This window comes from Neofelis nebulosa, chromosome 10, assembly GCF_028018385.1.
Source record: "Neofelis nebulosa isolate mNeoNeb1 chromosome 10, mNeoNeb1.pri, whole genome shotgun sequence".
Classification (NCBI taxonomy): domain Eukaryota; kingdom Metazoa; phylum Chordata; class Mammalia; order Carnivora; family Felidae; genus Neofelis; species Neofelis nebulosa.
The window spans coordinates 38,576,835-38,600,528 of record NC_080791.1 but is presented as its reverse complement, the minus strand read 5'-3'; the positions used below and the strand labels follow the sequence as shown (position 1 = coordinate 38,600,528).

The 23,694-nt window shown below is 39.8% G+C and overlaps 1 protein-coding gene across 2 annotated transcripts in view; it reads right to left on the bottom strand.

The window, feature by feature from the left end:
* The window catches only part of SESN3 (sestrin 3), a 74,198-nt gene that overhangs the window by 11,039 nt on the left and 39,465 nt on the right, over nt 1-23,694 (bottom strand). For both annotated transcript variants that reach the window (XM_058687410.1, XM_058687409.1), the window contains exons 2-8: nt 17,772-17,837; nt 14,728-14,925; nt 13,089-13,271; nt 9,275-9,511; nt 8,609-8,783; nt 2,542-2,660; nt 1,527-1,717 (exon numbers count right to left, since the gene is read on the bottom strand). In XM_058687410.1, the coding sequence (XP_058543393.1) occupies nt 1,527-1,717; nt 2,542-2,660; nt 8,609-8,783; nt 9,275-9,511; nt 13,089-13,271; nt 14,728-14,835 (1,013 nt within the window). In that variant the 5' untranslated portion in view covers nt 14,836-14,925; nt 17,772-17,837. The remainder of the gene's footprint in view (nt 1-1,526; nt 1,718-2,541; nt 2,661-8,608; nt 8,784-9,274; nt 9,512-13,088; nt 13,272-14,727; nt 14,926-17,771; nt 17,838-23,694) is intronic.

Genomic DNA, 23,694 nt, shown 5'->3' with positions numbered 1-23,694 from the left:
ACACACACACACACACACACACACACACACACACCCGCCCCCCTCCCACCATCAGTTTGTTCTCTTTAACTGTCCGTTTCTGTTTCTCTGCTTTGTTTTCTAGATTCCACATATAAGTGAAATCATATGGTATTTGTCTCTCTCTGACTTATTTCACTTAGCATCATACCCTCTAAGTCTATCCCTGTTGTCACAAATGGCAAGATCTGATTATTTTTTTATGGCTGAGTAATATTCCATTGTATGTATATACCACATCTCCTTTATCCTAGAATAGGGATCCTAAATGAGAGGAGATGAGATTTTGTGCCCAAGTGCACAGGGGGACAGTTCATCCATAATACGAGGGAAGAGACAGCAGAGTAAAGGGACACAGAGGCAGACGGGAGGGTAAAGGCAGTAGTGGGAGGTTGTGGGATTTCTCTTCTATGTTTTCAGTTCATTTTTAACCCCAAAATATGCTTAATTAAACATAAGTATTCAAAGATTTTTATCTGAGCTTTTTAGGGTAGTATCCAACAGGTAAATATAATCACCATAACATATGTTATTTAGTGTCTTGAATACAATTTATCATAATTGAATTAAATTGTTAGTATTTATTTTTCTTAATTAGGTAGATATAATGCGTGTGTGTTTCAAAATGTGATGGTTCTGTGATAATTTATCGTCTGGACTGGTAAATGAGCAAAGAGCACAGTTATTATTTACCATCACAATAGTGTCTTCTAGGTGGAATGCTTTACTCTTAGATGTTTCAGGAAAATTTCTGTAAATTAAAACTACAGAAGATACTTTGCTCAACAAATTGCATTCTAATTCCATTCCATAAAGGTTTTCTGATCCTGTATCAGAAGGGATACAGTAGAGTCAAGTTGAATGTATTCATGACGGCAAATCTTCTCTTTTTGCAAATCTATCTCCATAAACGCCTTCAAAACCCAGCTCAAAAAGGCACATTCTCCCAAAAAAGCTTTCCTGATTAGACCATTCAATCTCATTCGCTCATGTACTCACTGTTCTCTCAATGCCCATTTTCTAAAGTTAGAGGCCATTAATTTATATTGACTGATGGTTTCATTTCAGTGTTCTCCTGTGATCTTTATGAGGACACAATCTATCCTACTTTTATTTAAACCCTAATTACTATTCTTTTAAAAATAAACAAACAAACCAACATTTATGACAGTGAGCTAAAGGGACATAATAGATGGTTTTTTAACTCCCTGATTCTTACAGGAAGGATTCTTAAAATGAGTCTGAGCCGATCCTATCCCCCGATGATTACTGATTTTTTTCCCTCCTCAATAAATTCTTATTATTGTATTTACAGGTACATGCTAAGATTCCCCACAGTTAAACAAAGAAAAATGTTCTTCTCTAAAATGGAAGGAATTTTTAAAAATCAGAAGCCCACAGGTAATATTCTCTCTCTAGGACTATATAGCGTTGAAGAAGACAGAAGCGAGGCTCAGGCCAGAATTTTCATTTAGAAATGTTCCAAACTGTCTTGACAACGAACATACCTGATTCCAAACATACAGTGAACATAGTTGAATAAAGCTCTGCGCAGCATGGTGGTGTCAACATCCTCGTGGGTGGCCATAGTGTTATAGGTGAGATTGTAGACCATGCGAAACTTCTCATCAAGAAGGTGTCCAATGTCAGAATAAAGTCTGTTCACCAGGGAGAACCCATGATTTTCCCAGGTATAGTCCTAAAAGGAGAAGTTGTATCCAGTTGCAAAATGGTCACTCTCCATTTACACTGTGTATTTTTATTAAATATAATTACTGAAGCAAGTACGTGAATGTATTTCAACTCTAATTCTAAGTTGATAGCTTTACGAAGAACCTTTCACGTCGGTCTGTAGATGAGAGTGCCTCCTCAGTGGGCACCACCGTTTGACATGTTGGGATGAACTCTGGCCAGCTCCTGTAGTCAGGTAGGATGCAAACGACACCCTTATCTGGAAGAACACCTTCCAGAATGCTGGAATATTCCTACGTGACCAAAGCTGCTCAGTGACACAATCAGCAGATCACGTGGACAAGTGCCAAGGAGTCTGTCTTAATTCAAACTTACACTCTTGTTAGGAGCCATATCGCTATGGTGGCTCCGTTTTGTAGGGATGGGAGTAGGGTGGTGCTTGAGCCCAGAGCTACCGGTGGGTGATCTTATTACCAAATGCCATTTTATTATAAATGGAACTTTAATCGCTTGATTTCCTCCCTGCTCCTCTCCAAGAAAAAAAAAATGGTATGAACATTATACAATTACCATATAATAATGCAAGTAACTGAACAAGACAGATTCCTTTTGCTTTCTTAGAGGGGGAAACATAGAAATAATAAAATAATAAGCTGTCTACTGGGAGATCAAATTAGACTAGGCTAAAAACAAGGTTACGTAAAAGGATTTACGGACTCTATCAAAATGACCATTAATTTCTTTAGAAGTCAATGGATTTACATTTCAACGTTTCACAGTTAGAGGACAGTATTTATTCTCTAGTTCCTCTGAACGAAAGGCATCTTCTACCTGAGCTCGGAATGTTGGCAAATGCTCTTCTCCTCGTCTGGCAAAGTCCTCATACCCAAAACCAGGGTCTTCAATGTATCGGGAGACATCAGATGTTATAATCATGTCATCTTCAAAATCTAAGGGCAACAATGAACATTCTAGTATAAAGGAAACTGAATACAGATCAATGCAACTGTTCCATTTCCCTCCACTTTTTAGCTCTTCCATGGATTTCCGAAGTGACAATATTGACTTTACGGCTTAAGGTTTGAATTCAATTTCATTACCAAAACAGAGGCAATCAGCATGTAAGTGTAGTTGTCTGGGCGAGAAAATGACTACACTGAAATATCTAAGCAGTTGTGGCAAAGGATCAATACACTAGTTTTACTCGCGCATCTAAATGGAGTATAAAGCTTAAACGTTATTTGAACTCAACGCGGGATGAGGAGGGAAAGAGAGGAGGCGAAGGGAAAAGACCACTTCAGTGGAGCTTAAAGTTAAGGTAGATTTTGTTAAAATTTGATGGTGTTTCATCTGGATGTGTTCGTGGCAAAAAAATTAGTGCAGTGTAGTTCATGATTAGCTCACCAGCCAGCATTTACGGAGAGGGCCTGGGAAGGGAACTCAGCGGGGAGGAAAGTGGCCTTTTGGGGTACCACTGTTATAATTCTTAGTTGACTTGGGTGCTAAAATAGGAAGATTCAGTTTGGGAAAATTCACTGAGTTTTACACCTAACCTATGTGTGCTTTCCTGTGCATGTGGAGATAAAAAAAGCTTGCATGCAACATAGGAAGTAAACAATGTGTTGATGAGATTGTGATTAAAATATTATAAACGTGGCATTCAGGAAGATAGACTACAAGAATCTTTAAGACAGCTGGCTTCTGCATACTTGAGAAGAGTAAAAATTTACCACTGAAAAATTTTATTTCATTTTTTAAAGTTTATTTATTTTGAGACAGACAGAGAGAGAGAGAGAGAGAGAGAGAGAGAGAGAGAGAAGCAAGAGAGAATCCCAAGCAATCTCCACACCATGAGCATGGAGCCTGATGTGGGGCTCGAACTCACAAACCAGGAGATCATGACCTGAGCCGAAGTCAAGAGTTAGATGCCCAACCAACCGAGTGCTACCCAGGAGCCCACCACTGAAAAATTTTAAATGCTCAGTGCATGTTAATTTGGTGTAAAAATAACTCTCTTCTAACTCACTTTTTTTTTTAGGTTAGTCTGTCTTCATACTTTTTTCCGATTTCAACCACTGAAAGGGAATGAGCTACCTTTATTTACTACCTTCTACTCTAGAAAGTGAACATGCTCTTTTCAAAATAAGAGAAAAAATACTCCTTCCATGCAAAGACCAATGTTTTCTTATTAAGTTATTTTAATCAGTATCAAATAAATCTAATACTTAATAAGTAACTAATAAACAAATATTAAATAGCTCCTAAAACAATTTGATGGCATAAAAAAACTAATTCTTAACCAGGCGGTCTTGAGAAGCTTAAATAAACAAGGGCAATTACAGTAATGCATCCAGAAGATGTGGTCAATTAGCACTGCCTTCATTATCTTTAATCTCTGTTCTTTTGTGAAAATCCTAGCAATAATTATTCTTTCCTTACAAGCTTTAACCTTTCCTTAGGTCACTGCCATGGCCTAATGGGTGCTTGATAATGTCAGGGGAGATCAAGCATCCAGGCTACCCAACTTTGGAAATATTAAAATTCTTACCTAACTTCTTTATTATACCAAATGAGAAGAGACTGGCATTTGTTGAGGACTTACTATATACAAGGTACTATGCTGTGTACTTAGTATCTATTTTTTTTTGTTTGTTTGTTTCATTAATGTAAAAAGTACCTCCTTAAGGAAAAAGTAAACTAAGTGTCAGTTACACCACTGTCAGTAAGAAATACCATGCGGATTCATTTAGGAGGATGTGGAAAACTTGGAAACACTGGACTACGTAATCTGATCTGGAGCTTTCAAGTGACTTTCCGTTTTCTAAAACAAAATCTCAGACTTATCCCTCGCCCAACCCACAACCACTGCGCTGTCTCCCCCTGTTGCACAACTCTCTTCGGGTAAATGGAAACACTTTGAAAATGGCATTTTCGATCCTTTATCTCTTAACATTTACGATTGACGTTAGGCTTTCCTTAAGTCAGTCCATCACAGACTAATCAATAGAAACGAGGGAAAAAATTAAAAATTTGCAGCGATCACTGCAGTGCTAGGAAAACGAGAAGTTTTGTGGGTTGTGAAGTAAAATCAAACCAAGAACAGTGAGTGATAACTAAAGTGTGTGAAACAGTTTCTCTCCTGACGTGATCCTTCCACCCACACTGCACAACCAGTTGGGTTTCATTTGGCAAATACCGATACGAGAGTTGACCATTACACAACTGGTTCATTTGATGGTGATGCTAGTTTTTGTTTTGCTCATACACATTTTCAAAGTTGTCGTATGCCTTTCAACGTTTTTAAATAAACAATGAGTAACTAAACAAATAAGATAGAATTTATCCTACGAATAATATCCCTTTATTCATTTTAAAATTAGGAGTTAGGGTGCCAGCATGGCTCAGTCAGTTAAGCATCTGACTCTTGACTTCAGCTCAGGTCATGATCTCACGGTTCGTGGGCTCAAGCCCTGCATCAGGCTCTGCGTCTCTCCCTCTCTTCCCTTCCCCTACTTGCTCTCTCTCTTTCTCTCTCACTCTCACTCTCAAAATAAATAAACTTAAAACAATAAAAAATTAAAAAAAATAAATAAAATTAAGAGTCAATCAAAACCTGTTTGCCGATTTCATCCACGGAAAGAAATGTACAAAGGTCTCTCAAACTACAAATGCTTTTTCTCTAAATTTATTTCGAGAAGTTAAAATTAGTACTCTGATCAACAAATCTAAAACTCCAATTTTAACTCTATCTAAAACAAATATTTCAGTCTAGACTCAAAGGAAATAGTATGTTGCACACAGGCTGGATTCATCTGCCCCTAACAGAACACAGAAAACACTCTATTACAGTAATGGGATGGCTTTCTAACTTGAGCAACAAAAAAAGAATAAAAGCTAGTTAACTCGGTTACCAAGCTATAGAATACTACCTCTGTAGAACATTTTAAACATTTTCTTCAAAAGGCTTGAAAAGCTATTCTTAGAATCTCCACATGGAATCTGGAATGCTTTATCACACTGGTCAAACCAAGAAATTCATTACAGAAAAAATATAAATTTCTATTTCCATTTTAAAACATGGTTAAGATTATAAAAATGACTCCATAAGCCATCGTACAGAGTCCTTTTGCTGTTACCTTTGTGGGACTAGCAAATGTAGTATTGGGAATGGTTAAGAGTAAACAACAAAATGATTTCTTTCCCTGAACGATTTACAAATGATACAGCCTCTCTTGTCAAAACTAGAACATAATTTCTGGCTAGGATTTAAAACTTGCTAGTAAAAATTCACTGTAGAAGGCAGAAGTCCCTGCTCAAGGGTCCAAGAAGGCAGAGGCTGGGGTCCAGAATGTATTTTCAATATTAAAAACAAAACCGACTAAAAGAAATAAAATATTTTTATCCTTCAAGCTCTAGTGATGTTAGAGAAGCTCTTAAAAGTTAATGTCTGGGGGCCCATGGGTGGCTCAGTTGGTTAGGCAACCGACTTCAGCTCAGGTCATGATCTCACAGTTCGTGAGTTCGAGCCCTGCATCGGGCTCTGTGCTGACAGCTCAGAGCCTGGAGCCTACTTCAGATTCTGTGTCTCCCCTCTCTCTACCCCTCCCCTGCTCACGCTCTGTATCTCCCTGTCTCTCAGTAATAAATAAACGTTAAAAAATTTTTTAAAAAGTTAATGTCTGAAAGCAAATAGATATTACTAACCTTAATAAAAATGTTTACATTTTAAAATATTGGTTTACCTAGAAGGTTCACCCTAAGTTTATAATTTTCCTTTGTCCCATGTATTCTCTCTGGATGGTTTTTATAAATAACTCTTTTGATTTTAACTCCCAATTACATGCCTATAACTTCCAAAATTTCATCCTGAGTTTAAAACCCTCTCCTGGGGGCACCTGGGTGGCTCAGTCGGTTAAGCATCTGACTCTTGATTTCTGCTCAGGTCATGATCTCATGGTTTGTGGGTTCAAGCTCTGCCTTAGGCTCTGTGCTGACAGTGGGAGCCTGCTTGGGATTCTCTATCTCTCCCCCACTTGTGTGCACGCACACGCTCTATCAAAATAAATAAACTTAAAACATTAAAAAAACAAACACACAAATCAAACCCTTTCCTGACCCTCAGACTATCTGCCAGCCCCTTCCTACTCAGGTGTGGTTTGCAGACTGGCAGCACTGACAGGACTTGGGGGAATTTTAGAAATGTGGCCTCTCAGGTCCTAGCCCAGACTGACTGAATCAAAATCGGCATTTCAACAAGATTCCCCCAGGGACTCACATGCAGTGAAAGTCTGAGAAGCAGTGTACTAGACATCTCCAGACCTCTTAGCTCAAAATGTCCCAAATATGGCAGACTGCATGCTCCTGAAGGTTAGAAAGGTCATCACGATAAGGCCTCTGTTTACCTACCCGGCTTATGTGATGACATTACCTACATCATCACCTCTGCCCTAACAACACGGAACCACTTGTTCCTGTGCCCGGCATCCTGTTTCCTTACCATCATGCCTTGGCTCAGTTGACTGTTTGCCACCAACCCCCTTGCGCTCAAGTCTCTTAGAACCAAATGGCTGGAGGAAGTCTTGTAGGGCCCCTTCTGTGCAGGTTCCTCTCCCGCCAACAGTGGATTCAGGGCCCTCTTCTAGGCTCCTATACTGTTCACATTCTGCTACATAATTGAAATTGCTCCTCTCCCATCAGCACTGAGAGCTCCCAAAGGGTAGGAGTTGGGTCCTATTTAGCCTGAAAGCCTTAGCTCCCATTACAGTGCCAAGACCATCTAGGGAACTCAAGGCATGTTTGTAGAATGGATATTAAGCTAATACCTAAAACACCATGTTTCTTTACTTGGCATTTCCTGCCGCTTAGAAGCTCTGAGAAACTGGAACTTAATATACTCAATTTGGTGGATAAAAATCTATCATAAAAAAGATCGTCAGGGGAGATGATAAAAGGGGTTTTTGTTCTTTTTGGCAAAACTTCTGAGAACTACTGGTCAGTGCTATGTTTAACAAGCAAGTTATGTTTAACAAACAAGTTGTGGCCAAATCAGTTACCCTTGGAATTTATGAGACTGGGCTTAAGACTAAAAATTTTTTAAATCAATGGAACTCTATTTTTAAAATGTGATGTAGATCGATGACTTTGAAGGGTTTCGGCTTTCTACCGAGTCAATGCTATTTTAATAACATTTACTATGTGGCATTCAACATCTTTTTTAGTCATAACTGAAAAGTCTCCTAATTCAATGTCTCTGAGAGTATTAGAAAAAAAAGTACATTTTTAAGACTAGAGCCAAGAAGCCCAGCTTTTAATACAGAATGAATTCCTCCTTTTAAAAGAGAATGAATTCCTCCAAATTCCATACAAGAAAATGACCTAAATAATACATTTTTATTAAATTCTGAAGATTTCTCCAAAGAAATCTTGCAAACGCAAGTACAATGTAATTTTAGAACTAATGTGGAAAAGTAACAGTGCGAGAACAATCCTCCCACATGCTCCCCACGCGCGCACAAAAAAGGCAGAGATGTATTATAAGAATGTTATCTATTGAAACAGGATTTCACTTGTCACTTGAAAACATCACAAAAGTAGAATGAATCAGTATCTCTTCACTTTCTAAGCAACTGTTCTGCTTTGAATAACATTTTCTGCAGGACAGAGCGCGTCCTGCGAAGCTGGAAGTTCCTGTCAGCTGGGCCTGGGGTGCATTGAAAGATGCATGAACCTAACGGGAGAGCACCAGCATTCGGGCAAGGTGGAGGAGGAGGCCTACATAAGAGGAACAGAAGAAGCGCAGAGTCGCTTCTACATGTCTATGTGAACAATACCGAAGGTGGTCTGTCAGGGATACAGCAAGTCAAGGGCAAAGACAGTGGGGGCTTGGGCAGAAGCACACCTGAATGAGGAAATGAATGAAAAGTATCTCCAGAGACCACAAAAAGACTTTCTTTCTTCTCCTTCTCAAAGCGAGTGGTCATTTCTTCCTGAGATGCCTCTTCATCTTCCCTTTCTTCATGAAGCCTTTTCATTCTTTCCATTAAGGCCTCTAGCTCGCTTAGAGAATCTACAATCTGGAGCCAGGAAAGATCATGTTGGGTGTTATTAAGAATTATTCTAGTACATGTCTCTGTCTCCCAATGTCACCTTATTATGTACAGTGGCACGGGCACAGTTTAGGCGGGTTTTAACTCCAAAGGGAATCAAATGACAGATTTCAGACATTTTCAGAAGTATGATGTTTCTGCTTCAGTTGCAAACACAGAAAATCGATAAGTATAGGTATATTTAACCTAGAATTCTAGCATTTGGTATATATTATAGTTTATTTTAAAAAATGAGGCAGCCTTATGATTTGTAATAATATCTATTTGCTTTAAAAGCCTCTTAAGACAATTCAGAACTTCGTGTACAGGTTGCATTTTTACAGTAAGAAAAACTGTACAAAAATATTTCAAGTATATGATATCCTGTAGAGTCCGACAATGATTTCTTTCTAGATATTTTTAACATTGGGAAATTTAAAGGCAAAATAGTAAAGAAAAACAAAGTTCAGAAAACTGACCCCGAAGTTGCTGCCTGTGAGGGACGCATTCTCTATGCTGTTGTCATTAGCGAGATCGCAAACACAGAAATTGTTGACTGATATTAGCCTGAATCCGTTGGAGATTTCTGGATCTCTCTCTGGATTGATGCCACTACCAAAAACAAAGCTTGCCAAAGCATGATAATGTGCCAGTAGGACCACAGCATGTACCAGTTCGGGCAGAGACCAATTATTTTCTCCAGTTTTGACAAGTTTCTGAAACGAGAAAGCAAATCAGAGTAAAAATGAAAATCACAGAATGCTACAAAGCAATTTTGGAAAGCATGAAAACTCCGCCAGTTTTATGTCCATTTATAGTAATCAAACATAAAACTCCCTTTTGAAAATGTTTCACATAACAAAGATATGGCTTTGGCCAAACAATATTGCATTAAACTGTGAAACCTAACAATATAATTCTGTGGCAGATTCTTCTAAATCCCTTATACGCTCAATGGAACTTCTGCTTCCAAAGCACTTTTCCATGTTATGTGGTTTTCGTAAGATATTTCAGAGAATCAAAGAACACGGAAGCTAGAAGGGACTTTAGAGATGATCTTGCAAAACCATTCATTTTAAGGTTTTTAGGTAAAGACTTTTACCTGAAAAGTCACACAAAAAAACCCAATTCAGTAAGGCAACTTTGTTAGTCGTCTTTTAGGTATCTTTCCTGATGGAGAAAGAGCCTACGGCAGATGATAGAAACCATACCTCACCTTTGAACAAGAACTTCAAAAGTTTCAGAGCACTGTTTCGTATGCTATTTTACTTCATCCTCCAGCTGAATGATGGAATCACAAGTGAAGCCATTAAAAACAGTGATGCTTCCATCCCCATTTTCTCCGAGAGCCAATTCCATCTGGCAATCCACTGGGGATTCTTTCCCATCAGTGTTCTTGCTCTCTTGCTTGGGGTACATGTCTGTGTCCTGCTGCTCCCCACGAACCTAAACTTTTATTTAATTTTGCTCACTTCACAGCCAACCCCCCACCAAAACCTCTTTTGCTTTACTCTCCATTAACCACACACACACACAAACACGCACACTCAGACACACACACACACACTCACACACATGAAATTTAATATATTACCAAAGGCTCAGGAAAAAGGAAAAATTAATCACAATTTACCATCCTAATATAGTTTTTATGTATTTTATTTTATTTTATTTTTATAAGCATAATTATGTCATCAGAGGATACCTCTATTTTGGGGGGCCTCACATTTTGACATGTTCAATTTTCACGAGGCTCCACGGTCTTACGTTAAGCGTGGGCCATCTATCGCATGGCAGTGGAAATATGGAACTACTTCTCCATCTTCGAATACCCTGTCAGATCCTCAAATTGCTTCTATTTTTTTGTGTACCTGTTATTATAAATAGCATCTTCATGCTACAGCTCTGTTCATATTCTAGAAACAACTCCTAATAGGACTTTTAGGGCAATTATGATGTGAAGACTTTTGCTAATGCTGCCAAAGAGCCTTCCAAAAGGATTGGTAGAATTTACAATGCCTTTGTCAGTCTTCTCCAAGAGTATTAAACCTGAGAGGACAGACAGCCAACACTCATACCTCGAAATTCGCATCTCACATTCATTTCTGTATCTTTAGTTCATTAGAACCTGCTTTTTGAAGCAAGCTCCAGAAGCTACTTTCACGAAGGGCACATATGACCTCCAACAGGGCAGATCTATTTCTTTTTTAGCACGTATCCTATTTGATCTCTGTAGAATTTATGTTTTCCTTACTTCCTCCCTTGAAATTAACCTCCCTTGCCTTCAGCACTCCCACTGATTTGTTTTGCACCCTGTCTACCCTGCGATGCATGTCTCCCCATCTCCCTCCCAGGCCCCTTCTTCTGCTTGCCTCTGAAATGCTCTCTTCTACCCATGATCTCCTTTCCTTGTGCAGTATCTCCCTGGAAGGATCGGCCATTCATTCAACTTGATCTTCATTTATCTGTAAATAACTGTCTGATTTTATTTCTAATCTATCCTTTATCTTGAGTCACAGACCTGTGTTTCCTCCGGTAACTGGACATCACTAAACAGATGTCACAATCTTCCATTCTCAGGGCTGCGTGTATGCCGTCCCGCTCATGGCACTGCCTCTTTCCCGGTCAGGAAGGTAGAAACCTTACTGATTCCCCTCTCTCACCCAGCCCCTCCACCCTCACATTCTATGAGTCAGCAAGCCCTGCTTTTTCTCATGCAGACTGCTTACATACAGTCTGATCGCTCCTCTTTATCTCTCCAGGGCTTAAAAAAAGTCATCTCTCAAGTGGACTGCGGCAATGGCTTTATGACTGGCTCCCCTGTGTCTAGCCTGTACCATTTGTGATTTGTCTTCTGCACCACCACATACACTCATATTACAACTCAGCTCAAGAACCTTTAATGGTTCTTCATTCTTTATCCTAGGGATTCCCTAGGATCGACATCTTTTGATCACATATACTTCTGACAGTGCCAGTTGGAGGGGCCCAACCCCCGAGAGCACGTACGTTTACGTATAAATTAAGACATACTAAAAAAAAATACTCATAAAGTACATTTTATATAGTTAGTTATAAAAATATACTGTACTACTAATATTGTAAAATATACAAGTAGAGGAACTGATTAAGGAGAGAATACATGTGCACACATGTATGCATATACACGATTTGCTAACATTTTGAAGAACTGCCTTGTGTACCCCTGAGGTGACATAACATGACTCTGGAGAACACAGCTTTCTAAGGATAGGACATAAATTCTTTAGTACAGTATCTGCCGTGTCATAACAACATGCTCTCAATTCTTCCCATCTCTTACCCCCACCTCACATAACCTGCCCTTGATTCAGTCACCCAAAGCTATTGGCTACTTTCCCAACATAAAATGTTTCCATTGTCTGTCTGGAATACCTTCTACTACCTGAAAATTCCCACTTACTCTTCAAGACCTGTCTCAAATGTTACCTCTTTCATGCAACTTCCTGGTCCCATTCTTTTTATTCATACCTTCATACACTAAAAATCAAAATATCAAAAAAACCAAGAACATTTATATACATTAGAAGCAGAGATTTTAAATACCTAAGACTTCTCTGATAGTAATTTCAATGACAGCTGCTAGGTACTGAATAGTTACCAAATGCCAAGCACAGTGCCGGGATATTGCATAATGGCCTCACTGAAGCTCCTTTCTGCTACCAAGTGCTCTAGTCAATTGCAACTCTGTTTCTCGTCTAAGCTGGCGGGTCCAGGGAGCATTTCAGTGTTCACACCACTTGGCAAATCACTTTGTATTTGCAAAACTGTATCTTGCAAATCTTAAAATTATGAAATGTTAAGGACCAGAAAAGGGTTTAGAACTCATTTAATCCAGGCCCCTCATTTTACAGACGGGGGAACTGAGGCCCGCAGAAGTGAATTCACTAAAGGTCACAAACATGTGAGAACCCGGGTATCCTAAACTGCCAGTTTATTTTCTTTGTCCCACCTCCTGCCTGAAAACAGAAATCAACTTTTCTCTTGGCCACTCACTAAAGTACCCATAGAGCTAATTACTGATTACCTTAGGAGGCAAATTCATCTGCACCTAAATTACAGACTTTCTACATTTATCTCTTCTACATACTGATATACTATGTTTAAATTTCTAATATGCAAGTATTTAAAACTAAGTCTTAAGCAAAAACAAAAACAAAAAAAACAAAACCAAACAAACAAAAAAAAACCCAAAACAAAAAAGCTCTTAGTTAGAATCATTAGTAAACCTTCTTACAACCCAGCACTTGGTACCTGAATGTGCTCTTTCGTGATGAGCCAGGGTCGGTGTGCTAGCAGCTTATTTATTTCATTAAGATTCTTCAGTCTTTGTGGTACGTATTCCAAGCCATTCAACCACTCAGCAATCCCTCCTGTCTTTAAAAATTCATCCACGTGCATGTTTATTAAGTAAGAACACTGATGTCTAGCTGCAGCCTAAAACACAAAAAGAGTTAGTTGACAGAACCATCATGGTAAAAGTCTTAGTCTACTATTTCTAAACAAATCATTTATTTGGCATTTAATAATTTTAACACCAGTAATTCTTTTCTTACAGATTCCTCTTCCTTCTAAAACTTCTATCACAATACTGCCATAGATTCCTGACTCAATACACGTGGCTGATATCTGTACAAGCAAACACTTGTCACATGAAGGCAATTCCTTCCTCCTCCAGAAGCTGGCACAGATCAACCTAGAATCCACTTTCTAGCTGTGTCAAGAAAATACATGTCCGTTTCATTATGGTAAGTGATATAAACTATATTCTACCTGAGACACAGTAAAAGCTCACTAACTTGTATTCTCCCCACTCAAGAAGGCAGGCTAATTTGGCCGTCTCTCTTACCCCGGCAAGATAACTGTGATTTCAGAATTATCTGTGCACATCAGCCCTACTGAGATAAAACTGAAGCCGGCGGACACTGTTCCTTCCTATGCAGTCAAAACCGCCATTCTGGGAAATCCATGCAAAGCAGACTTTTCACAGCTCTCTTCCCCAGGAACTGCCTCTCAGCGAAATAGCAGTGTTTGCTCCTTCTGTTTTCTGTATCTTGTTTCTCTCTTAGTTTGTGATCATTCTAAGTCTGCCTTCGGTCTGTCGTCAACACTGTAAGCCGGAATTACAGTCTCAGGCGTGTTCATCAGTCGACAGAACACAGAACGCTGCCCTTCTCTTGTTTAAAACCGCAGGGAGTGCATAAACAGGATCATCACGTTAAACTAGCCTGCTAACTCCCCAGCTGTTCTCCTACACTCTCAACACATGGCACTTGGGCCATGTCCCTCCTCTTTTTCTCCACTAACAGTCCAACTGTAACACTGTTTCTTTCTATCCTTCTCGCTCCTGCTGCCTACCATCCCGATTTATAATTCTCTCCCCACCCCCAGCGAAACATTAACTAGTTTGTACCAAGTACGATACTTGGCAGTGTTAACATCCATTTAAGAATTCTCTCATCCAGAGTCTCCACTGGTGCTGATACTTTTCTTTGGCCAAATTAGTGATGCACTTCACGTATTAAACGGCTAAACAAGAGGTCACAACCAACCTGTTTCATATTCGTAATAAAAACAAGGTGCCAGTAGCAAACCCCAAACTTGTGGGATATTAGGGCTATCGCTTTGGACCCTAGACGCATCATCAACAAGAGAAGAGACTGACACACTTAAGTGAGAAATATTCAGTGCCTTAAGGAATTTGAAAGCAGTCAAAATGTATCCAAGAGACGGTGTCCGAAAAGCCACGGGCTTCTTTAATTCTTAGTTCTACAAAATGATACGCAGCTCTACACACACGAACACACACACACACACACACACACTAGACGGGCGGAGAAGGAGCGCGCGAGGACGACGTCCCGCGAATCAGGAGCCGGGGAACCCAGCGCACCATTATTGCGATGTAGTGCCGGTGCGGCAGAGGAAGGGGGCCGTCCATGCGCAGCATGTAGAACTGGCTCCGCAGGAAAGACTCCAGGTACTGAGCGTGCAAACTCATGACCTGTGTGATGTTGTCCAGGCGACCGGATGTAGAGTATTCTTCCACGAGAAAGTTAGTACGTTCATCCACTGTGTTTGCTTGGACAACCTTAACAGTCAAGAAACGCACAAAATGATTACCGAGAACTAACGTATCTTTGGTTGACCGAAATTATGCCACCATCGGAGCAAAAGAATGTTCTTTTCATATGAACAGACACTGAAATTACGCAGTTGCTCAGGCTAGAAACAGAAATAAAAAAAAAAAAAAAAAAAAAAAAAAAAAAAGAAAGCACCACTCTTTCTTGGCTCTGGGACCACCATTTATTAGACAACAAATGTCGAGTTATCAAACACTATACACACAGCTACGAGTCTGGAGAAAAGAAGCTTCCATCTGCTGCACCAGGCACATAAGGCAAAATTTTCAGGGCCCACTTGCCTGGCCGTTATTACACCACTTCGTGGTGAGGCGAAAGCAGTGGCGTTTGATTCATGTATTTACAATTTTATCGCAACGGCCCACGAAGATACTTAATCACATAATCTTAAGGCAAATATTTTCGGTCTGATCTTTTGCTTGTTTTCGTTCAACATAAAATAAAAAGCTTTCTGAAGTTCTTTTAGGGACAAAGGAAAATATGATAATTTGTAGAAAGTGTTCATTGGAAAAATTAGTAAGGACACTAGAATACGGTCATTCCTATTTTCAGCCTATTGTATTAATGACTACAAACAAGGTCAGTTATTAAAATGGACGTCCTCCATCCCAGGGAATCAAAAGAGCTGTCTCAAGAATACATGAGTCCATATAGCTTTATACACAATGACAGCTTGGGCATCACACCAAGAATTGACTCTGAAGGTGCTAAGAGCTTATCAGCACCTTGTAGAAGAGAGCTGGCTCTGTGGGAATTAATGGACAGGAGATGAATATTTCTATGATTGGTTCATTACTTACTGATACTTTAGAATTAGAATTCCAGACTTAAGAATATTTTCCCCACTTTAGATTCGGAATGAAATTCGAGCTCTTGCATCGAGTTAACAGCACAGCCTGGTCTAGAATCCAGATTTTCTGAAGTCCAGGCTAATGGTCTTTCTAAAGACCCGTACTGCTATCAGAAACTCTGTTTACTCTTTAGGGCTGGCTTCACAGTCTCTTCTGAAAAAATAAGTACAAATTACACAAAGGCGCTATTGACTGAGGAAAATGTAATCCCAAAGGAAATACAATGTTTGAAAAGTGTGAACTGTGAGGAAATGTTAATTACAATGGTGTAAAAAAGCAATTTCAGTTCAGCTAGTTAAAAAGCCACATACACTTTCATTTGCCCATTTCCCCACATTTTGTCAACTACAGGGACCAAGTGATGTGAACAGCAGTAAGATCTGGGTCAACCACGTGTCATTAAAAAGAGATTTGTTGGTTTGGTTTTGTTTTCCCCAGCAGTTTCTTTTGTTTAACTGATGCGGAAGACATTAATAGATGCAAGAGGTCCCAAAAACAGTGGTGGCTTCTGCAAACCAGATGACCTTCAGATACACAGCGTGAACACAGCTGTTTCTGGAAGTCTTTATGTATATGAGGCAATCACTCCGCCAAGAGCCGCCCCTACCCTGTCTGAGGAAAATGGGCATCGGCACAGCTGTCTTTCTAATGACTGGTCACTACCAAGATCAGCTAGAGATGCCGAGTTCTCCAAACATTACTGTTCACTTTCCTTTAACCTTTCCATTCAAATAGTAAGGTCACTAAAAAAGCAAAATGAAGATGAAGAAAAACTGACACTGGCCATGACCTGGTAGACATTCTTCAAATTCTATTCTTCCCTTCTGTTCAGAAGATGCCCCGCAGATAAGAGCTGCTCTGTAAACAATCTTTTTTGACTACTTTAAGAACAGTATAGGAATAACACTGATGCTCTAAGATGAATGTCTTTGCAGTAAACAGTCAATCAGCATATACAATCATATTCAGTAAGTTAATAACTCCTTCAAGCAGAGAAAAACTCCTCAGTCAGTGGTTCTTAAACTTTTCTTAGCTCAAGTTTCTATCTGCGAGGCACCTAGGAATCTAGGAAGTCCTGCACATTGCTATGATCTTTCATGGAGATGTATATCCACAAAACAGGCACAAATCTTCTATTGGTTATAATTTCCTTTGCATTATATTTTACAACCTCTCTTTCTTGCATTTACCATCTTGACTCCCCACCTTCGCCAAAGGTACAGATTATACAGATTATATTGACATTCCGCCCGGAGACTTAGAACCAAAACAAAAGAGTAATTGCTAATGATGTAACAGCATGTTTTGTTTAATAGGTTTAGTTGGGAAACTCATATTTTCATTTCAAAATATTTATTTTCTTAACATTTATATAACCTATATTCACCATGAAATGGTGGCTATCTAAAAACCCAAAAACCTTGAAGTTAATATTAAACTTAATTAAAAAAAAAACTTCATTACTGTTAGCAGCTTTGTTCAGAAAAGTTACATTTGAAGTCAAATAGGGTAAAATTTAATTTTTCTAACCTCATAGGACAACTAACTCTAAAATAAAAAGGCAGATTCTTATACACATAAACTTGCAAGTGACATTCAAAAGAAAATACCTCTGTGGTTCTCTGACATATAAATAAGAAACAAGAGCAAAACACAGGTTTACTTCCATATTAAAAATGGAGAGGGGAGCCTGGGTGACTCATTCGGTTGAGCGTCCACCTCTTAATCTTGGCTCAGGTCATGATCTCACAGTTAGTGAGATCGAGCCTCATGTCGGGCTCTGTGCTGACAGTGTGGAGCCTGCTTAGGATTCTCTCCATCTGCCCCCCCCCCCAAAATAAATAAACAAAAAAAATATTTTAAAAAATGGAAATATTCTTTGATATAATGAAGTTGCTTTTTTGTGAGTCACACTTAATGTATTTTAACACAGATAAACTTACTTCCTTCTCTGGAATAAAGGCACTTGGTCCTCTTGTCAAGGGTTGAGACACTCTGATTCTTTTATCCTGTTTTTAAAAGAAAAGTTTTATGTATTAATGATGACTTTCTAAGGAAAGTTAAATTGGTACAGATTTATTGCTGAGGTACTCAACCAAATTGAATAAATAAATAGAATTATATAAAATCAAAATAAAGTTTAAATCTCAGAACCCAGCAAATCCGGCAATCGCACTACTGGGTACTTACCCAGAGAATACAAGAACACGAATTCAAAGGGATGCACGCATCCCTATGTTTATAGCACCATTACTTAGAATAGCCAAGATATGGAAGCAGCCCCAGTGTCCATCCATTGATGGATGGACAAAAAAGAAGTGAGATATTTCACTGTGTGTATGTATATATATGTATACATACACACAGCGGAATATCATTCAGCCATAAAAAAGAACGAAGTCTTGGGGCACCAGGGTGGCTCAGTCGGTTGAGTGTCCGACTTCGGCTCAGGTCATGATCTCGCGGTTAGTGAGTTTGAGCCCCGCGTCGGGCTCTGTGCTGACGGCTCAGAGCCTGGAGCCTGCTTCAGATTCTGTGTCTCCCTCTCTCTCTGCCCCACCCCTGCTTGCGCTCTCTCTCTCTCTCTCTGTCTTTCAAAAAATGAATAAACATTAAAAAAAAATAAAAAAAAAAAAGAACGAAGTCTTGCCATTTGCAACAACATGAATGTACCTAGAGAGTATAAATAAATCAGTTAGAGAAAGACAAATAGCATATGATTTCACTCCTATGTGGAATTTAAGAAACAAAACAAACATACAAGGGGGAAAAAATAAGAGAGAGAGAGACAAAACAAGAAACACTCTTAACTACAGAGGACAAACTGATGGTTGCCAGAGGGGAGGGGGGAGGGGGATGGGTGAAACAGGTGATGGGGATTAAGGAGTGCACTTGAGACAAGCTCCGGGTGATGTAAGGGAAGTGCTGAATCGCTACAGTGTATACCTGAAGCTAATATGAAAACTGTATTTAACTAACTGGAATCAAAATAAAACTTAAAAACAAAAACAGATAATGGGGCAAGCTCCTATCCCAGCACGGGATACACAGTAGGCTTCTGAAATTTCATTTCCCTTTGTCATATTCTGTAGCACCAGAGATTTTTAGCCCGTTTTTGACATGGCTGAAAACGGTCGGTCTCCCTAATAAAATCGTATCTGATATTATACTAGCGGACTGTTACACCTCAATCTGAGCTACAACGAAAGGTGGAATTCAGAGGATTGCTTGCGACTCCTCAGAGCAATGACCTGACCTGTGGGGGTTTTTCCTGAATAAGGCAGGAATAAACATGCCCAAGATAAAGTTGTGAAGCTTTAAGAAAAAATGTGAAACGTGGAGAAGTGGAGGTTCACTTAATCCAAGAAATGGAGAGCACAGTGATGCTTAGGGCAACTCTTGCTACACTGAGAAGGAACTGGTAGACCGCCAATGGTGTGTCTGAGGGTTAGAGTTTTTCAAGTTAGAAAATTTCTGTTAAAAAATTTTTAATTAAAAATATATGTGGTATCCCTATTTAAGTGTGATATCCACAAAGCCAGAAATATTTCAGTCAGGTAATAATAACTTCTCTGCAGGCATGTTGAAGAGCAGAAATGGTCAGAGGGAGGCTCTCAAGTCTTTGAAGTCCTTCTTAGCCAGAAGGAGAGAGAGGAGAGCCACTTAATTTCTATAATAAAAGCAATATTCTTGGGGCGCCTGGGTGGCTCAGTCGGTTGGGCGGCCGACTTCGGCTCAGGTCATGATCTCGCGGTCCGTGAGTTTGAGCCCCGCGTCGGGCTCTGTGGTGACAGCTCAGAGCCTGGAGCCTGTTTCAGATTCTGTGTCTCCCTCTCGCTGACCCTCCCCTGTTCATGCGCTATCTCTCTCTGTCTCAAAAATAAATAAAACGTTAAAAAAATAAATAAATAAATAAATAAAAAATAAAAGCAATATTCTAAAGTTCTAAAAAAGAAGCCCTAAGAAACCTCAACACACAAATGGGGACTATGCTTACCCCACACACAAAAATTGTCTCAATATGGATTAAAGACTTGAATGGAGGGGTGCCCACTCTTGATTTTGACTCAGGTCATGATCCCACGGTCGGGGGATCGAGCTCAGCGTTGGCTCCCTCTTTCTCTGCCCCTCCCCCACCTGCATGAGCGTTTTCTCTCTCAAAAATGAATAATAAATTTAAAAAAAATTAAAAATAGAACTACCATATGATCTAGCCATCCTACTGCTAGGAACTTATCTGAAGAAAATGAAAACACTAATTTGGAAAGATATAAATACACCTCTATGTTTACTGCAGCATTATTTACAATAATCAAGATATGGAAATAATCTAAGTATTCATGAATGGATGAATGGGTAAAGACGTACTATACTGTATATGACATTGGAATACCTTTCAGCCATAAAAAAAGAAAGGAATCTTTCCATCTGTGACAACACGAATAGACCTTGAGGACATTGTGCCAAATGACGGAAGTTAGACAAAGGTAAATACTGTATGATTTCACTACATGTGGAATCTAAATGATAAAAAAAAAATGAACACACAAAACCAAACCAAACTCCTAGACAGAGAATACCGATGGCTGACTCCCAGAGGGGAGAAGGGTGGAGAGGTGGGCAAAGCGGTGAGGCAGATAAAGAGGCACCAACTTCCAGTTATAAAACGAGTAAGTCACAGGGATCGATGTGCAGCACGGCGACTACGGTCAATAATATTGCATAGCAAATTTGAAAGTTGCTAAGAAAGTACTTCTTAAAAAGTTCTCATCACAAGACCAAAAAATGTGGAACTCTGCATGGTGACAGACGGTAACTCGACTTTTGCAATGTAGGTGAGCGTCGGATCATTATGTTGTACACCTGAAACTAACACAATGTATGTCAATGTCACGGTTGACAAAGATTATAAACACTGCGTGGGAAATCAAACATGAGAACAGAGGTCTACTGGAAAAGAGTGTACTAAGTTTCAGATGCCACTAAGTCCTCCTCAGGAAACCTGTAAACTGAGGAAGCCACTCTAAACGGTTCCTTATGCAAGGATGGCAATATCTAGTTCACGTGACCTCGTCTCCTGGCCACAGCAGACTAGACCAATCAACACAGAGGTTCATCTGCAGCCTACGGGTGCCTTGATGCAAAAGTTCTGCCCAAACAGAATTGAGGGTACTCAGCTGGACCCCTAAGATCTAGAGTTGCTAGACTTGTATGAAAGGAATGCACTGTGACAGAGAGAAGAGCAACAAAATAGCACTCAGAAGCAGAGCAGAGAACACAAGAAGGAAGCATTAGAGGAGGCAACAATAGTACCTGCTTCCAAGGAGAACAGCACTAGAGTTTCTATGGAGTCACTAGAGGAAGTCAAGTCTAACCGTGGGCTCTCCTGTGTCTTTTTCTCCCTTCCTCCTGCCCCTTTCTCCCTCCATGAGGTAGCCAGAATCTTTTTTATTCCTTACAATCAGAAAGCCTACCAAACACAAAATAGCTAATCAAATCCCTTACTTCAATCGCAGTTACAAAACAAACTGACAAAAGGAGGCGGCCAGGCATTCAACGAGTTTTTGAGAACCTAATCAGATACTGCGTCAGACTCGGGGCATACAGAGGAAGTGAAACAGAAAGGGTCCCTGCCCTCATGAGCCTGGCACACAATCCCCATCAATTTTCGGAATCGTATCAGAATAAATACATTGAATAATGGTCACCTAAACCTGCTCAAGTTTCAGAAAGGCATCTAGGCTGTATTTATCAAGTAATGATAAGCATATCGCAGCCTACTGGTCAAATACACTAGAGGACTCCATGTAAAAAGGAGTGATTTAGAATTTCTAATATTGGCATTTCCGGTCTACATCAACCACAATCTAGTTTTACCCAGAAAAATAATTTAAAAGAAAATAACAGCTTTCGTCCCTCTGCTAGCCTCTGTAAGTTATAGAAAACAAAATTTCAAATATTCTCTTTATAGTACAGCCTAATTACATGAAAAGTAATTTCCTTGATGACTAATCATTTCAAATGAAAAAAGCAGTTAAGAGACTGTGAGGACCAATCACAGGTGTGAGGAGGAAAATGCCAATGGGGAGATGAGTGGAGGTTTTTATGTCCTTTAGGAATAATAAATAAAATTCAAAGAAAATATAGGGAAGGAAAAATAAACTAAAAGTGTACAAAGGGACTGTGGGAGACAAAGAATGATTTACTACCAATATGACTGGTTTCTAAAAATCACTATGTAATTCAGTTAATAAATCAGGTCATGACTTCAGGGTTCGTAGGACTGAGCCCCACAACTGGCTCTGCGCTCACAAGGCAGAGCCTGCTTGGGATTCTCTCCCCCACCCTGCCCCTCCCCTGCTCACGCTCCCCCTCTTTGTGTGTCAGAAATAAAGAAACTTTATGTAACAACAACAACAAGCATCCAGGACTGATTTCCTACCTCATTCATACCCTGATTAACTTTTCTGAAGTCCCTAGACCTGTGTTGCCTTGTAAGGTATTCATCAGCCACATGTGACTACATCTAGATTAATTAAAGCTAAATAAAGTTAAAAGTACAGTTCCTCAGTCACACTAGTCACACTTCACACACTCACCAGCCACATGCACCCATGGCTACTGCAAAGGACAGTGCAGACATTCCCGTGTGCCAAGGCAGAAGGTTCTGCCAGACAGCACCTCTCTAGACTCTTCATTTACTTTTTTAAAATCACATCTTAGGCATTTTTAATGCCTTTTTGACACGAGAAATGATTTCTCTGCTGAGCTATCAGCTTGATGATCACACCTCCTCAATCCCATAACCAAGCATTTTAACGTAATTGCAGAAGTGCTCTCAAATTAAGAGTGAATCCAGAGAAGGACAATTCAGGAAAAACACACAAAATCGGCCCGTTCCAAGAATCGTTATCTCCGTTTCTGTTCGAATTATAGATCATCTCCAGAAAAATAAAAACTGTTTCTCCCTTTCAAAAAATTATGCTAAGAAACACATGAGATCTACCCTCGGGACAAGTCAGGTAGTACGGTACAGTATTGTTAACTGTTAAGTACAATGTTATACAACAGATGTCTAGGACTTTTTCTCTTGCATAACTGAAATTTTATACACACTGAACAACAACTCTGCTTTTCCCTCACCCCCCTCCCCAGCCCTTGGCAACCAACTACTTTTGTGGTTTTCACACAAACGTGCTCTTCAGATCCCAGCTGAGATGCTCCTTACACAATGGCCAGTTTTCTTGCCTCCTTGCATGATTCAGATGTGTCCCCTTGGTTGCTTCCATAACGCCGGACCACCTGATCTACCTAGTCTTTGGCCATTTTTACACTTTTCCTAGACACCCTCTGCCTTTGTTTCATGAATAGTCGTTCTCTCAAGTGAGTATTTTCTTCCAGGGCTTCCATCTTCCTTACATAAAACCACATTTACTGAATGGTGTGACAGTCACTGTCCTGGGGAGAGGAGGGAGGAGAGAAAAGGGCATGTGAATGAAAACGAGCAAGTCATGCAATGGACTCCTTGTATCTGGCTCTTCTCTGCCCTTCAGTCTGGCTTTGGGGCGCTTTGATTGGCCTGTGACATCACCTGTTTGTACTCTCTGCACCTTAAAACCAAGCTTAAAACTAACCTTCTATCCCAGAGCCACTGTCCCGTCTCACCTTCCTGTCTGACTTATAAAATCACTGCCACGCACCAGTAGCCCTGGTTCCGATTCAGAGTTATCTTGGACTCTGCACCCTACGAGTCTGCGTTCAAACACTAGGCAAATCCTGTAACTGCCTTTTCCCAACTAAAGCTTTAAGTCATCCTCTCCACAGATCCTCCCCAGCCACAGGAGTTGAGAAATACTTTCCTCTCAC